The 14,750-nt window shown below is 38.1% G+C and overlaps 1 protein-coding gene and 1 long non-coding RNA gene across 2 annotated transcripts; one reads left to right on the top strand and one right to left on the bottom strand.

The window, feature by feature from the left end:
• Positions 1 to 65: 65 nt before the first annotated feature.
• LOC144657301 (uncharacterized) lies at positions 66 to 6,401 on the bottom strand. The gene is made up of 2 exons (XR_013571498.1): positions 6,294 to 6,401; positions 66 to 257 (listed from the first exon to the last, which is right to left on the bottom strand). It is a non-coding gene; the product is annotated as an uncharacterized LOC144657301 (long non-coding RNA).
• On the top strand, positions 4,524 to 13,390 carry LOC144657299 (alkaline phosphatase, tissue-nonspecific isozyme-like). The gene is made up of 8 exons (XM_078517631.1): positions 4,524 to 4,658; positions 8,414 to 8,743; positions 9,139 to 9,390; positions 10,205 to 10,441; positions 10,812 to 10,952; positions 11,748 to 11,855; positions 12,273 to 12,554; positions 13,081 to 13,390. Exons 1-8 carry the CDS (start codon positions 4,616 to 4,618, stop codon positions 13,326 to 13,328), a joined length of 1,641 nt encoding a protein of 546 aa, XP_078373757.1. The 5' UTR covers positions 4,524 to 4,615; the 3' UTR covers positions 13,329 to 13,390.
• Positions 13,391 to 14,750: the final 1,360 nt, after the last annotated feature.

Genomic DNA, 14,750 nt, shown 5'->3' with positions numbered 1-14,750 from the left:
GACTGGTATAATTATGAATTATTCTTTTTTACAACTTGCCGTTCTCAATTATAATGTTACAATATATAACACACTACAAACAAATGGTCTTAAAATTGCCGTCATGCTAAGTTCCTTGATGAGCACTTGGGGCAAGGGTACCACGAGAATTGCCACGTCAGCATGGCGCAATGCATAGATGATACGTCTTGTAGCTTAGCACCGTTAGTGACGAAACAGCTGGCCCAGCTAGCTCGGAATCTAGCCCCAACCTTCCCCTATGAATTGAACAACACAATAATTTTATTATTACCATAATAAATCAAAATTTACACCTAATTGCAATAACGTTGTCATATAAAAAAAATAAAAAATAATAGCGAAGCTCCAGCGCTCGAAGCGTGCCAGCGGATCAACATGGCTAAGGAAATTTGGTAAACTCACAGGCGGTGTTGGACACGGTTCACGTGACATTTTTCGACCAATCATTTGTCACCTTGGTGGAAGCAATGGCGGACAATTTTGTCGCGGGATTTTGAGAAGGTCTCATCTTCTTCGTGCGATTCCGGCGAAACTTTAAAACGGTTGTCACGGATTATTTTATTGGAGCTGGAAGAATAATACCTAAGCCAGTCATCTGTCAAGTTCTGAATTAAGGGAAGCGATTTTTCTCTCAAAACTAGTCGATTGAAATCATGCCATATGGTAAAGGGTTGTTTGGCGCAAGCGTTCGACGTCAATGAACATTTGCTCATTTCTTGACAAACAAGGATCAGTACTGTAGATTATTTTTGCATAGAACTTCAGTTCGATAGTTGAACTTTAAGAAAAGTACGGTGGGCCCGGGCGGGCCCCGCCGTTTTAACGGTCAAATTTGGACTTGAAGTTGGGGTTTTTTCCTTGATATGTCACTTAGTTCTCTTCCATTTCGCGGCATTTTGCCGGCGGGAGTTGATGGTGTGATTTATGTCGATGTTCTTACAGGACAAGGGCTTAATTTGGTACTCTCGTTGATGTGTATATTTTAATGTTCACTTGCCATTTTTGTTATTGTAGTGTTTATATCATCCTTTTGTTTGGCCGATATTCGGCATGTCGGAGCGATTCCCCAGCCACAAGCAGTTGAACTATAATGCTCCCGCAGTCCCGCAGTCGACGAATAATTATCCTTCGCTCAACATGCTTTATGAACGAGAAATACACATGTATTCCACTTATCCTTCGCGCAACACGCTTTAGTAAGAACGAGACATTTGCATGTATTCCACTTATACTTCGCGCACCCGCTTTAAGAACGAAAAATATACACGTATTCCACTTATCCTTCGCGCAACGTGCTTTAACAATGAAAAATATGTATGTACTCCACTTATCCTTCGCGCAGCACGCTTTAAGAACGATAAATATATATGTGTTCCACTTATCCTCCGCGCAGCTCGCTCGAAGAACGAGAAATATGCATGTGTTCCACCTATCTATTCAAGAAGACGAATATTAAGTGTTAATATCATCATTTTGTTTCGCCGATACTCGGCATATTATATAAAAACGGCCGTTGGGCCCTTCAAGTAAAACAACCCAGCGAAAATCCATCAAAAACCATGATAGGGCGAACTGCGTTGGCCAGTAGTACATCGACGTACTTCATACATAACTCGACATTTCTGAAAAACAAAGCGCCAAAGATAAGTTCAATTTAAGCCCGTTTACTTCGATCACAAACGTGCTAGAATCAAATAATATTTCCCATAGTCGACGAACCGCGATGTTTCGAATCCAAAATATGAGTTGTTCCGCCGTAAAATGTCGCCTTTATGAATCCAGCAATACGCATCTATGATCATCTATAGGTGCTACTAGGCTCGCGAAAGATTTGATACGGATTTCCTACGATATATTTTTCAGCATTGGAATATCTTCGCACCGCGAGGAGATGTTTACAGATCGGCGATCAGACGATAATAAGTGCAATTGAAAAAATCCTTCCGTCATGCTTTGCGAGTCGTGTCCAACACCGCCTGGTAAACTCATGAAGCCGAGAAAAATTGGTTATCGAGTGAGCGTACGCTCGCCCGCGCCTACAGACTTTCAAGGAGGGGAAGTGGAGTCATAAGGAAACCCGACCGGGGGTAGGAGAATGTCATCTTTTCATATCCCAAGGAACGTTAAGGTTAACTCCTGCTTGTATCATTGATATTGGTCATCCATGTTATGGTAAATTGACAGCTGTCAATGCAAGGTATCCGCTGACCGGTATCACATGACTAGGTGTACAACTCTTCGAGGTCATGTGTTTTTTGAAGCTGACGGCTGACCAAGTTATAACTTTCCATTGAATCGCGGGCTCAAATCTTGCTTGTTTTGTCCCGGAAGTAATGACAGGATTTTGTAAGCGCAATTTTTTTCGATTGGAGTTGACGATTTATTTCGGCTAGAGATCTTTCTTGAGTAGTATGCGTTTAAAAACTTCAATAACAGTTTTTCAATGAGCCGGGGTATTTTCACAAATTTAAGAACCAGAAAATAAGTATGGAGCTCCGCTTTTAGTCTTGGCTAAATCTATATATTAGGAATTAATTAGCTCATTCATCATAACTTGTAGCATTTACAGGCAACTCACGAGTTTGTATCCTGTACACTTATAATCGTTAGTACTTTGCTAGACACAAATACACTATGATAGAAACAGTACGAAAATAAAATGAATGCCATAATAAGAACATACTAAACAAAATTTGTACGTTACGCAACCACTGAACGACAAAAATTAAAAATGAAGTTAACTAACGAAACTAGACAACGGTAATACACTGGTATGCAAATTGCTTCGCCGGTTGAAAGAAAGAATGTCGATGCTCCTGTTATCTCTGTTCTTAGTTGTGTTTCTCCTCTGATTTTAGGAAACTGAACAGTAAAATGTTCATTTGTAAATGTAATAATCTAGTACTTATAAGCAACAACCAGAGGAGTTCGGAGGCGATCAAAATAGTGTAACTTTGAGTAAATTCGATAGCATAAATCTGTACAATTAATAAATTATATAATTATTATTGTAAGAGGTATTATATAAACGCAGACTCCTATATTGTTTGAAATACTTTTGCTTGAGTTCAATATCTGTTACGATCAATGTACCCACTGCTATGCCTTATTCTCTTTGCACCTCGTAAGGCATACGGTTCCAGTTTAAGTTCTAGTTTCCCCGCCTTTGTTGTTCGCAATCCGCTGGGTCTCGCCCAAAGGTCTTTCGATCGCGGAACACTAAGAAGCAAGAAACAGTTGTCGAAATACTTAATTATATTCCTTCATCTCCTAAGAACAACCAACGTTATCGTTTGTGAAGTTTCATTGTAGGTTTTAACTCAATGAACACCCGTCAAGCGTCAAGTTATGGTGGATTTTATGTGGTGACTTGTTCATAATTGAATCTTGAATTCCAGGTCATTTAGTTTAATTTCAACTTCCTGATCGGTGAAGCAAATGTTTTGGTCATTATTATTACTACACCACTTTACATAATGGATTTTTTTACATAGATCTTTGCATATGACGTCAGCAAAAATTCTAAATATAAACCGCTGCCAATACAAAGCTGCTTTACAGTGGTGGGACACGAGAAAGGTCAATCTTAGGATAAGTCTTATCTTGATTCAACTTTTTATAGATAAGCAATTTAGTATGTTTCTAAGGTATTAAAAATAAAAACGATATTTTTGGCAATGGTTTTAATATTTTGACGGAGACATCAAGTTTTAAAATACCGAAGTAAAATATGTGATATTGATGCACATGGCAAACTAGGGCGTTAAAACAAATCTCGTGACTTTTGCTAACTAACCTGAACCAACAAGTGACTTGAAAATTTCAGTTAAAAAAAGGAAAATAACTTGAAACTTTTATAAGCTTATTTAAGTCTATAAAAACCTACAGCGCGAGCGATCCAATTGTTTTAGCATAACTTGCAAGGTGATCCATAAACAAAGAATATCGACAAAACTATATTTAGCACAGGTACAAGAGAAGTTTCGTGCGTAAAGGTCTTGATTGTATCTACAACAAAAATTTTTATTTTGATTGGACCTGTGCGCGCATATTAGTCGTGTAATTGGCGCGTGATCACGTGGGTGTCTAATTTTTAATTTGGATTCCTGTAATTGGACACCTACGTCATTCGCGCGTCAATCATATGCCCTTAGATGGGTTTTTTCTTTCCGTTTTCCAAGTGTTTGTTAAACTGATTGAACAACATTTTTTCATCTTTTCTGTGCAAAAAAACTTCTCAATGACTTCATAGCTGGGTGAAGCTATTCCTAACTTCGAAATTTGTTAAAGTTAGATACGATTAATAAGTAATTGGATCTCGTGTCGTATAATTCAGAGAGAAATCGTGCTCGTAACGATGAAACATTTGTTAAGGCATATTGATGACATGTTTTTTTTTGTTGCACTTACGAAACAAATATCTGACAGTAAACTACTTTTTAAAATAGATCTTTTAAAGTACATTGTAGCATATATCAAGGTTATAAACTATAAGTACACATCGGAAATACAATCAGAACGAGCTGGCACCTGTGCTGCTACCGCCGGCTAATTCAACGTTGCCTGAAAAATCCTTACATTCTGCTTTAGCAAAATGATGTCAGTGTCGTTGGTGCTCTATGTCTATGCCCTTATAGGTAAGCGACCACAAAAATTATAACTTAAAAGTTTGTTTTAGTTTTCTTCGGCTTACCTAAACCTTTAGGTACCGGTTACTCTGCTTGGTGAAAATATTTCCGCTTAATTAAGTAGTCATGCTATCATACCGTGAGTGATGGCTCGCTTTTTGTGTGCCCTTAACGAAAGAACTCTTTAGCGTGAAGTTGCAGAAGAAGATTTGCCGGAGTCATGTGAATTTCCTCACAGACTTCGTTCTACTTATTAAAATTTCAAATTACATTCCAGCGAAGAATTTCAACTAACGATGACAACAATATCAGTTCATCTTGAAAACAGGCAAATAGAATTCATTCAACACGACTGCCTCTGTGTTCAATAATTCATACAATAACCTCCATTGATTGCAGTTTTACAAAGTACAATATTTAATAAAAAGTCTCACGAGTCATAAAATTCCTAAATTTAAACCACTGGTTCTATAAATGTGTCTTGTACATTTTCTAGTTATAATACTTTGGTAAAACATTTTATTTTTTTATGACTACCATATTCATCTATATTTGTACGATTTAAACGTAAATGGTTTATAGTATGAGAACTGGAGTCAATGCTTATTTTTCTTTCTTTGGACTTAAAAAACACCCAATATTTTTTTAACCAGGCACATCACATTTTAAAAAAATGGGAAGTATGCTAAGTGTTGTGATAGTGGGGTGAACTTCTTGAGCAATTATCAATATAATTCTAGGAAAATATGACCATATCGCAAGAGGATTTTCGACTGAATCTGACCATTGCTGTTCTTCATTTATCGTGTGGACAACAACGATAACAAGATTTCTCTAAATGATACACTTCGAGCGTAGGTTAGGTTTAAAGTGCCATTTTGTATTGTTTTTAACCATCTTTATGCTTTTAAGTGTTGTGCTGAAACATACTTGGTGTTGTGATGAAACAGACAAATATATGATGATTACACAACCACACAAGTATACGCATTGTCAAATATCAAGGCTGTATACTAAATATATGTTATACACTTTGTTATACAGAACATAATACATAAAAGCCTGGATTTGTTCCTACAGCTCAACAATTTGCAAACATAGTTGTCCCCTGGATAATTCAACTCGATTATTATAGTATTCATACGTACTCGCTCTAATGATCCGTCTACTAACACACGATATAGTTTTCCTTTCTTTTAAAAAAAAAACAGTTGGTTTCTTGTTTCTTCCCGAACTAATCTTTCTTTGTGAAAAAGGGAAACAAGAAATGAAAGTTGAATAAAGACGCCTTGTTGCGTGACTTTTTTTAATGTCTATAAAATAATCGTACTACATAAGGCAATCAATATTCGCCGGCAGTTAACAATGGAAACGACTGACATCGGATTGTTTTCAAACTATCGATTTACTTTTTGTTAAAAGGCTCCAAAATTTTCGAGAACTTTTCCTTTATTACAGTACAATGATCTCATAAAGTACGTGGTGTTAAACATCAAGCTTGGTAAATATTAAAGGATGTGATTGAAAATATTATTATATTGTAGTCTCAGTGCTACCTCTATATGCTAAATAAGATTGATTTAAAAATGCACCTAGATACTAGGTACTGCTTGAGCGTAATATGCTTTTTTTGCTGTTACTTACTTCACATCGTAAATAACAGCTATGCGAAGACAGAAACACAAGTTTGTTGTCCTTGGGTGGCATGGCTATTACATACTGTTCATGGTGTTAGAAACTTGCATGCTTCACTGACAGATGATCAGAAGATTAGGGATGTTCTTCCATAAATAACATCAACTAATATAGCTAATACATTCTTGTTGCATAAGTGTATCACAAGGATAGTCGATATTCGAGCTCTACCCTTAAAAATGCTTATTTTTGTTCCGCCTCAGTAGCTGCGGTAATAAGGGCAGTGTATGTAAGTTAAAGTTTAGGAACCGTGATGTCGGGAGCTGTTGCCACAAACATAATCTTGAGTTTATAACATATTTATTAGCTTTTCACTCAGAGAATAGTAATAAAAAACCGTCGTTGAAAACATTCTGCACATATTTTGGATCATGAGGCAACGAAAATCAGTCTAGATCGCAAGGATCGAAATCCAGAAATAATCTTTTGACCATCTCTCAATTTTGATGAAAGCAGTGCTTTCATCAAAATTGAGAGATTCCCCAATAATCGATTGGTAGTACTTAATGGCACTTGCGACAATATTGACGGTATTTTTACTTCTAGAAAGCTTGAACTTTCATGCTCCAACATCAAAATTCTATCATCCATACCGGCCAATTTACTCACTTTGGTTTAGCTCGCTCGTTGTGGGATCACAGTATCAAACTTCGGTAAAACAAAAATAACGTGAGTTTTGTTTTGTTTTTCTTTGAAACAATTTTCAAGGAAAAAGGGGAGATAAAAGTGATACATTCTTTGTAAAATGAACGGAAACTTAGAATAAAAAATATCATCGTCACCATCACTTTTATGTAATGTTTATAGTGACATAAAAAATTATGTAAAAAGCGCCTTTCCGAAAGTTCAAAGTGCATTACGTAGATTTTGCCAAAGCATAGTTGCAGTCAGTCACTCTACGTAGCGACTTATACTGACTCCAAGCGTTAAAGCTTTTCAGTCACTAAGGGGTCTACGTCAAAAGAATCACATTATGTATTGTGCAAAAACACAACTATTTTTCCTTGCACGTGCTACATCAATATGTAGCTGCATTTAAACACACGTGCGTAACAGGAATTATGTTAACAGCTATAATATATATTCCAATTACCTGGTGGGGACTGGTGGCTCCTTTTTTCAGAAGCATTACTCAGAAAGTTAGATACCTAGACTCACTTATCTACTTTAAATTTTACAACGATGATGACCTTCAAATTTCTTACGTTTATTGAGGCTTGCAATTAGCTATGATCAATAAAAGTAACAAGGGAAAAGGTCATACAGTCAACCTCTGTCATATTGTCGCAAAGGAACATCCCGCTCACAAAAAAATTTGAAAATAATTCTTAAAAAACTAGCTTTTTGTGCTGTGTGCTTTAATCAACTGGCGGCGATAAAGGAAGTTTCAGTGAAACAACTTGCTTTACTCGTTGTCATTCCTTTAGTCGACAAACATCAGATACACAATTAAAAAAAGAGATTGTGTTTGAGTTGTTGATTTGAAGCAGGAATGGGTATCACGACTGTTACTTTGCGATCGCGTACACACATTGCAAAACGGTTTTCACACTGAAGAAGGGCTATGCCCGAAACGTTTGTGTAACATACACAAAATGACACTGTTCACAACATTTTTTTATTTTTGTTTTGTTTTATAGTACTAGTTTGAAAGTGTCACGCATCTACTGGCAATTTGTCACTGTAAAAAGCTAAGTTTGATGAATGTTTATAATTAAACAGTCTCTCCTTGTGCTGTATTGTTTCAACCAGGAGTTCCCTTTTATAGTGTCAGATGTTGGTAATTTTTTTTCAAGCACTTCCTTTTTTCAGTAAGCGCACCGCTAGAAACTTGACTAATCTTATAAAAGCGGAAAATTTCAAACCAACAATTCAACTTGGAATAGAGTAGCCTGTGAAATATAGTTCTTAACGAAATAGTAAAATCTAGATGCTGCAAAATGTACCCGATAAACAATGGAAGTCGACAGTGTTACCCCACCAAGCAAATTATAACTGAACAACATCAGTATTAGTTATCACATCAGTTGTCCTAAGTAACTATTTAATGTTTCTTGACCCATTTTCAGCTGTCAGTGGCAACATTCTAAACAATCAAGACAACAATCAGTGGTACAAAGATGGCGTCCAGCTGATCCGAGACAACCTTAGGGTGAGAGCGAACAGGAGAACTGCTAAAAACGCTATTGTCTTCGTGGGCGATGGAATGGGCATCTCAACCATCACTGCTGCTCGCATTCTTGACGGACAGATAAAAGGCGGATCAGGCGAGGAGAATGTACTGAGCTGGGAGGAATTTCCTTGGTCAGGCCAGGTGAAAACGTATTGTGTCGATCAGCAGGGAGCAGATTCGGCGCCGTCCGCTGCGGCGATTCTGAACGGAATAAAGACCAAAGACGGTAGGTAACCGAGTCAGTAATGCTGTCTAGCAATCGTTTTTGACTTGTATGCATTTAAGAAGGAGCTTTTGAGCTGCTGCTTAATAAAATTTTGCTAAGTTGCTACTCCTTTAAACGAACAGTAAGAAGGAAATGTCTTTTCTGTTAGGCATTACGTGTCGATCTTAAAATGGCTGTTCGACGTGAATTTTAAACGCTAGAAGTTGTTTACAAATCAAGGAAACTGCAAGTACATAAAAAGATTTATTTCAAAAAATAGCATGAAAATAATTATGCAGAAGTAGTTATCAGCTAGGAGCCTTAGGATTAGTATTCAATTTCTTTCTAACCGTAGTGAAATAAGAAAAAAAGGATAGATTCCCTTTTAAACGGCCATTTTCTTTTGAATTTTTTAGGTATCCTTGCGATGGACGAAAGAGCAGAACTTGGCTTCTGTTCCACTGGAACTGCAGACCGTAAAGCAATCTCCATTCTGTCGCTCGCGGAGATGGCTGGGATGTCAACCGGGATAGTGACCACCACGCGTGTGACCCACGCAACTCCCGCGACCGCGTACGCTAATTCTGCGAGTCGCAGATGGGAGAGTGACGCGGATAAACTGAATCCAGAATATACAAAAGATGACGCGTCGACGTGCAAAGATATTGGTAAATGAATGCAAGAGTCCTGTTAGGGGTTTTAGGGATCAGGGATAACTCACAAAATATTTCAGGGATAAGGAATAAATGTTTAAATAATTATAGGGATAAGGTAAAACAACTCAGTTTTTGGGATAATGAAAATCAAATTAATAAGGTTAAAAGCTATGGTAACTTTAGGGATAAGGAATAACTGCCCTCGAAATTATTGAGATAAGGGATAATGTACTCTCTCCCTCTTAACAGGGCCTTAAACATCAAAACTTGGTCATGAAACACGCCAGAAAGCATTTTTTGGACGTTTTACTTCTCATGATAGGAAATAATATTGTCGTTTCTCAGGTGTATTTGTCGAATTCTTTGTCTCTTGTAAATAAAATGTAAAATGTAAATGTAAATGTAAATACAATTTTTAAAGTCCATACGCAGGACGAGGTTACCCTCAGTGTCCGAGCCAGAGGCTCATGTATAAGACGTAGGACTGTTAAAGATCGAATTAGAATTTAGTAGTGTTGATTTTAGTAGTGAATTAGAATTTAGTAGTGTTTGTCTCTTCGCTAGAAATGGCTACCTAGGAGCCTGGGGTCTGCACAATTTTTAAAAGTCATAGCGAAGTTTCTTTGCTTGTCTAAACTAGGTAGTTTTAAGACTTAGAAGTCTGCATTTGGGACTACATAGCACTGCCAGAGGTATCATTTCACCATGTATCTATGACTGTATCACTAGAAAACAGAGTACTGTACGAGGAACAATTCCGATACCAATAGCCACCATCTAGAAGATTTTGACTGATAAAGTTTATGATATATCATTCCCTTTTTAGCCTTGCAACTTGCTGAATATCCATACGGCGACGGAATAGAAGTCATTTTTGCCGGAGGACGTAAACAATTTATGCCTCAAAATCAAACAGACCCTGAGTACCCGGATGAGAGAGGAGAGAGACTGGATGGCAGAGACCTGATCCAAGAGTGGGTGAACAAACATCCGAACTCACAGTACGTTTGGAACAAAGCCGGGTTTGTACAGATTAACGAGAGGACGGTAGATCACGTGATAGGTATGCAATGGCTTTTGCAAATTCTGGTTTCTTTATCTTCATTCGAATCAACAAGAAAAACTAGAAATAAAAAAAAAATGGATTATTCTGCAGTTGAGGTGACAAAATAGATTGCAGCACCATATGCTGTTAACAAAAATCGATAAGAACAAATACCCAATTTATGATAATGAAAAGATTTTTTAAAAATGTTGCTAGAGCAAATTTTGTCTAACAAGAAAAGTTTATTTTACTTTCCATAATAATAAGCATATGAAAATATGAGAGAGGAATGCAAGCATTACAGCAATTATCCGTTTGGTACATTTTCATGCCTTCCCTGTCAAGTAAAGTGCCGTTACGAACTCTAAATATGCCAATTGCCCTGTAGGACTATTTGAGCCTTCCCACATGAAGTATGAAGTGGACCGAGCTGAAGATCCTGCTGGTGAACCATCAATAGCAGAGATGACAGAAAAAGCCATCAGAATACTACAGAAAAACCCTAAAGGGTACTTCTTGTTAGTTGAAGGTATTCAAAGAAGTTATATATGAGTTAATCAAAACTATAACAAAATTCTCGAACGTGATTGGTTATCAGCAGCCCGATTTGAGCACTAATAGGACAGTGTACGCGTCATGCTTGTAATTGGACAGTGTAATAGGACAGTGTACGCGTCATGCCTGTGTAATTGGACAGTACGCGTCATTTTGCGCGCGCTGCTGTTGTGCATTTCGTGGAGTAGACTGTTATGTTTTTCAATATATTTATAATGGAGTTTAACCGAAGATAAGTTTAATTTGTTTCTCAAATTTTGTCATAGTTTTGATTAATTGGTAACTGGACTTCGTGTCATCCAATTCTGTCTGTAATCATACTCGTGATTAAACAAATCGGACTCCCGCTTCGCGGTCGTCCGATTTTGTTAATCACTCGTATGATTACAGACCGAATTGGACTCCACTCAGTCCTATTACCATTATGAATCAAAGTACCAGGAAAAAAGTATTAGCCATCTCAATACTGGAAATTCACAAAACAATGTAATAAACTACATGAGGCAAACAATTTAACCAGACAAAAAAAATCATCCCTCTCGAGTAACAAATTAATTGAGTTAAACCACTTTCTTTGTTTTACAGTACCTAACTATAATGCTTCTTTATAATTTTTCATCCATCCATACATCCATTCACACCCCCAACTACCCCACTCACCCGTCCTTTCATCCATCCAATGGTCTGCCCGTCCGCTCGTCGATCCGGCTGACCAGTAGTTCACTCTGATTACTGATCACTTTTTGCTATTCAATATTTCACTTGGCAGGGGGACGTATTGATCACGGACACCACCAAAATCAGGCGTTCAGAGCTCTTCATGATACACTTGCTATGGACAAAGCGGTCTCTAAGGCATTACACTTGACAAATCGAGGTATAAAAAACTGAATGTAGTAGTTTCCAGCATTTGTATTCTATCTTTCGCTTTTATCTTCTGAGTACTTTACCCGCGAGTCTTTGTTAAGGTTTCAGGGTTACCAATTTTCACGTTTATACGAAATATCCTACTTCTCAAAACCAGTTTATTGGGTAAGATGATGTATAATAATGCTAGTTAACGTAACAGTCATTTTGAAGTTTGCAAGTAAACATCCAAAGATAGCTACGGATAAGTAACTGATTTATAAAGATACCTATCCGTATTACATATTATGCAACTTTCTTCTGGATACCCACTGTACACTCTATCCCAAGCTACACGAAGTCCTGTAACATTCGTATTATATTACAAGACGGCAAAGCAAGTATTTACCAAAAAGAAAACTTGCTGAACATAGTCTTCTTTTCGCAGCCGAAACCCTGATAACAGTCACCGCTGACCACTCGCACGTCTTTACCATTGGCGCATACCCTCAGCGCGGAAACCCAATATTCGACATTGTGCGTGAAGTGGGCGGAGAGTTAGCAGTTGGTTCTGATAACAAGACATACACTTCACTTGGTTACGCTAACGGCAGGTCAGGCTTACAGGGGCCTCGGCCAGACCTGAGGGGAGTGAACACAGCACACAAGGACTACCGTCAACAGGCCACAGTTCTGCGGAGGTCTGAGACTCACGGAACCGAGGATGTTGGTAAATAGCAAATCGTTTGTTTGTTTGTTAATATTTCTTCTCTTTTTCGTTTATGGGTACTAGTTAAAGTCTGCGTCGAGCCTAGTGGCCCATCAGGCCGGAGCTAATCCCGGTTTCCGAAGCATGAAGCGACGAAGAGTATTTCTACTCCCCCCTGGATGGGATGCTAGTCCATCGCAGGGTTACCCCCAGCAGTAAATTCACCGGTACCCATTTATACACCTGGGTGGAGAGAGGCACTATGAGAGTAAAGTGTCTTACCCAACAACACAACACAGTGACCCCGGCCAGTGTTCGAACCCGGACCGCTCGATCGGGAGTCCAGCGCGCTAACCATTAGGCCACTCTTTTTCGTTGAAATGGGCCTTGGTTCTTTTCTTTCCAGATGTCTAGCCGAGATTTTTTAGCAATAGTACTTTGTCTCGGTGCCAGTTCTTGAAGACGGGTTCTCGCCGCAGAGTCCCGCAGAGTACCCCTCCCCCCTTGTGTTTCAACCTCAGCTAAACTGAACGTATTTCCTTTTCAGGAGTGTACGCGGACGGGCCTGGAGCCTACTTGTTTCATGGCGTGTTTGAACAGCAGTATGTTTTCCACGTGATGGATCACGCGTTGTGTTTGAGTGGAAGCAAGCAGAAAACATGTAGGAAGCACATCAAACGGAGACGAAAGCCAAGGAACAGAGTTCACCGCCCGTGGCGCTGGCATAGAATTCCACCTGCAAGGCGGACGCGCTTTCGACGTGTTTGGTTCGGTCGGAGACTTGGCGACTATTAAAATTTGTTTTGATTTGCACTTCTCTTTTTAGAGAAAAAAGCAATAAAAATTGAAGGACCGACCGTGCTGTCTAGCCATGTTTTTTTAATTTACAAAAAGGTTGTTCCCGTTTGTTAACCCCTTTCCCCTCCCCCTCCTATGCATCTCCAAAAGTATTCACACCTTATAGTAATCAAAGTTATAAGGTGTGTGAGCATTTAAAAATGTTTGTTCAGCGGCCGTCACTTGGCAATTATGACGTCATATCGCGCAAAATGACGTCATCAAAAGTACGCCTCCAAATCTCCAAACAAGAAAAATATAACGATACAAAACCTAAAAGGTTCCCAACAAAAAGGTAAACAGAATCAAAATGGTTCGAAAGAAAAACAAATAAGCTTCAAATAAACAAATTTTGGTAAAACGCCCTCTGAAAGCATGGTTGTCATAAAAAAAACCCATCCAGTCACGTTAATTAGCTATTGACTCACCTTCACCGATAATTTTTTGCAAAAGTGACAAAGTTTTGCCACCATTGCGTGAATCTTGATTAAGTAAGATGATGCTTGTGTCCCCCCATGACCGGCTCCGATCGAAGAAGACTTATAATACCAGTTGAAATATTGGCCAATTAAAAAGTGTCCATTGCCCTACTGCCAGCCTTGCATTTTAGTTGGTTTTCACCCAAGGTAAATAAGGTTTATGTAAATTTCTTGGAACTTGCCGTTGTACCGCATGTGTGTAAACACTGTAGCTCCATTGAAAAAATAAAATAAAGTAAAATAGTCGATCTTTAATAGACCCTACGCAAATAATGTTGTGACTTGTTCGTAAATAAATCTTGAGTTTGCAAGACAGAAAGCTAAGGATGATATAAAGCTTGTTCAGTGAAGCAAAGCGTTTGATCGTCATTATTATATTATCATTATTATATTAGTCACATCCCTAATACAGTACATGTTGGCATGATGGATTTACATCTGACGTAAGCAAATTCTAAATATAAAGCCCTTACAAATACTATCTTTGTTGCTGTTGTTGTGCTCGAGATAGGGTTACCAGTGTTTCTTAAATTGTGAAAAAAGCGATATTTTGTGTGAACATTGATCTGATCATTTTGATGATTTAAAAGTTGCAAAGCCAGACGTTAATCATATTAAAGATAAACTACCAAGTAATATATCAAACACGAGCGACAGTGTTTCATCGGTAAATCCAAACACCGAGAAGGGAGTTGAAAATACGACGTGCAGCGGAGTATTTTTGAAGAAATTCGAGGTGTTTGGATAGCCGATGAAACAATGTTTCGAGTGTTTGATATATCTTCTCAATCGAAACAAAAACTACGGAGTAAACGGAAAAATCTATGCTAATTAAGACTGGGTATCCAAACCTCCTCCACGGTTTTGTTTTTCTTTGTTTCAACTTGATGCACTATTAAGG

The sequence above is a fragment of the Oculina patagonica genome, chromosome 6 (assembly GCF_052425735.1).
Source record: "Oculina patagonica isolate OP01 chromosome 6, crgOcupat, whole genome shotgun sequence".
Classification (NCBI taxonomy): domain Eukaryota; kingdom Metazoa; phylum Cnidaria; class Anthozoa; order Scleractinia; family Oculinidae; genus Oculina; species Oculina patagonica.
The sequence above is the reverse complement of the archived record's forward strand: the minus strand, read 5'-3'. Positions and strand labels throughout refer to the sequence as shown.

Bases quoted from the DNA above. Each gene is read 5' to 3' on its own strand.
- LOC144657299 (XM_078517631.1), top strand. From the start codon at position 4,616: ATGATGTCAGTGTCGTTGGTGCTCTATGTCTATGCCCTTATAG. The intron at 11,856-12,272 runs GTATAAAAAACT...TTCTTTTCGCAG, and splicing joins ATTACACTTGACAAATCGAG to CCGAAACCCTGATAACAGTC. The intron at 12,555-13,080 runs GTAAATAGCAAA...TTTCCTTTTCAG, and splicing joins TCACGGAACCGAGGATGTTG to GAGTGTACGCGGACGGGCCT.